Source organism: Rosa chinensis, chromosome 4 (genome assembly GCF_002994745.2).
Source record: "Rosa chinensis cultivar Old Blush chromosome 4, RchiOBHm-V2, whole genome shotgun sequence".
Lineage (NCBI taxonomy): Eukaryota > Viridiplantae > Streptophyta > Magnoliopsida > Rosales > Rosaceae > Rosa > Rosa chinensis.
Genome location: NC_037091.1, coordinates 42,415,331 through 42,417,204, shown reverse-complemented (window position 1 = coordinate 42,417,204; position 1,874 = coordinate 42,415,331). Strand labels below are relative to the sequence as shown.

At 41.0% G+C, this 1,874-nt stretch overlaps 1 protein-coding gene across 1 annotated transcript; it reads right to left on the bottom strand.

The window, feature by feature from the left end:
• Nucleotides 1-207: 207 nt before the first annotated feature.
• Nucleotides 208-1,558, bottom strand: LOC112198357 (protein FANTASTIC FOUR 3). The gene has a single exon (XM_024339462.2). The coding sequence runs from the start codon at nt 1,340-1,342 to the stop codon at nt 344-346; it is 999 nt and encodes a 332-aa protein (XP_024195230.1). The 5' UTR covers nt 1,343-1,558; the 3' UTR covers nt 208-343.
• Nucleotides 1,559-1,874: the final 316 nt, after the last annotated feature.

The window sequence follows — 1,874 nt, the reverse complement described above, 5'->3', positions numbered from 1 at the left end:
TGGCCCCAAGCCCTTCTCCAAATTCAAAACCCTAATGCCATATGTTGTTTCCACTTATTTTATTCCATTGAAAAGACTAATCATTTCATGATTAATGATTTATGACTCATAACTCTTGTTGTCTGTGTGAGATTGAGGTGGAGGTTTGGGAGAGTGAGAAAGAGAAAGCAACGTTATAACTAACTACTACAAGCATAGAGGACATTATGAAACAAAGGGAATTCATAGAATAAAAAGGGACAAAGAGAGACAAACACAAATTCGTCAAATTTTGATTACAGACAGAAAGAGGTGGTTCATTAACATTAGTAATTAATTTAAGGCTTTAAGTAACTGATTAAGATCAAGTAGCCACCCAATTAAAAGGCTCAAAGTTTAACAGTCCTTTCTTCTCATGCTCACCACCTTCTTTGCATCTGCTTGGCCTTCCGAACTTGTCCATTCCCTCTTCACCCCCAACTTTCAAACTATTTTCTTCCAACTCCTCAACCAAACACACTCGACCTTCTTGTTCTCCCAAAGCTACTTTGTCAATGTCCCCCACTTCTTGTTCTTCTTGTTCGTCATCCCTATCATTTTCGTATCCTTCATTTTCATTATCCTCACCACTGTTTGCTTCAATGTCTTCTTCATTGGCTGCGGTTTGTGACTCGGAGTCAAAGTTAGGAGCAAAGAAGTCTTTGGAAAAGCATAACCGAAGGCGGCCATTGCTTCTCTCCGCTTGGAAACAATTATGTGTCAATGGGGCCTTGACAGCCTTGAGTATTAGCCGACCGTCTTCCCTGTGTGGTCTGACTTGTAGAGACTCCGAGCCGCTTATCGTGGTTAGTGGTGGAGGAAAATTATGAACACTAGCAGATTTCTTGCTTCCCAAGCTTTTACTCTGCTTCTGCTGGTCCCTCTTCACCAAACTCTTATCATTCGACTCGAAAATACTGTTTTCGATGAAGATGGTGCCAGTCTCATTGCCCAAGTTTTCAGTGCACAGCTCCAAGCTCTTCTCATTCAGCCTAGTAACCGATGATGACCGCTTATTGTAAACCGGGGTTGGAGGGTTTTGTTGTTGGGAACTGTTGTTGGAGATAGATTGGAGGAAACTCCAGCCACCCAAGTCAGAGTTCTTGGTGGCGGGTTTGTCATAGTGGCATTTCTCTTCATGACTAAGCTCTTTTATGTGGTTAGACTCGGATGAAAGAAAAGATTTGAAGCCTAGTTCTAAAGGTGTTGCTGAAAAAAGATGATGGGGTATCGACGAAGAGAGTTTTAGCCTTAGTGTTCTTGGCTCTACAAGCTGTGGCTCCTGTAGGCATGACTGTAAACCTTGACATACAATCGTAGCCATGTGACTATGAATATGAAATTTTCCAAGATAAGGGAAATGGAAATTCAGGTAGAAGGAAGTGAAAGCTGGGGAAGAAGAGCTAGAGTACTCTGGCTTCCCGCAGATTGTTGTTTAGAAAGTTGGAATGGAAATTGAGGTTTCTGTGAAACTGGGAGAGTGAGAGCAAATGAAAGAGAGAGGAGAATCAAGGAGGGGATTGAACATGAGTGATAAGAAGGGGGTGGGGTGTGTATTTGTAGTCCTCAAAAAGTGGAAGGAAGAGTTTGGAGGAAGGTGGCCCAGGTAGGCACAGAGGCTTTTTTACACCACTTGATATTATACAATTCCTAATATGGTACACACTCGCAATCAGAGAAGAAAAGGGATTCACAAGTGACTGGTAAATTAAATTATACATGTAACCAAAAAAAAAAAAAGTGTGAGGCTATGGTCACCCTATAATTTTCTTTGTTCACCCTACTTGCTTATTAGACCCTACATTTTAATTTCAATTATTAAATTTACTTATCCAACTCATTTCTCTCCAGGAATA

Bases quoted from the DNA above. Each gene is read 5' to 3' on its own strand.
- LOC112198357 (XM_024339462.2), bottom strand. From the start codon at position 1,342: ATGGCTACGATTGTATGTCAAGGTTTACAGTCATGCCTACAGGAGCCA.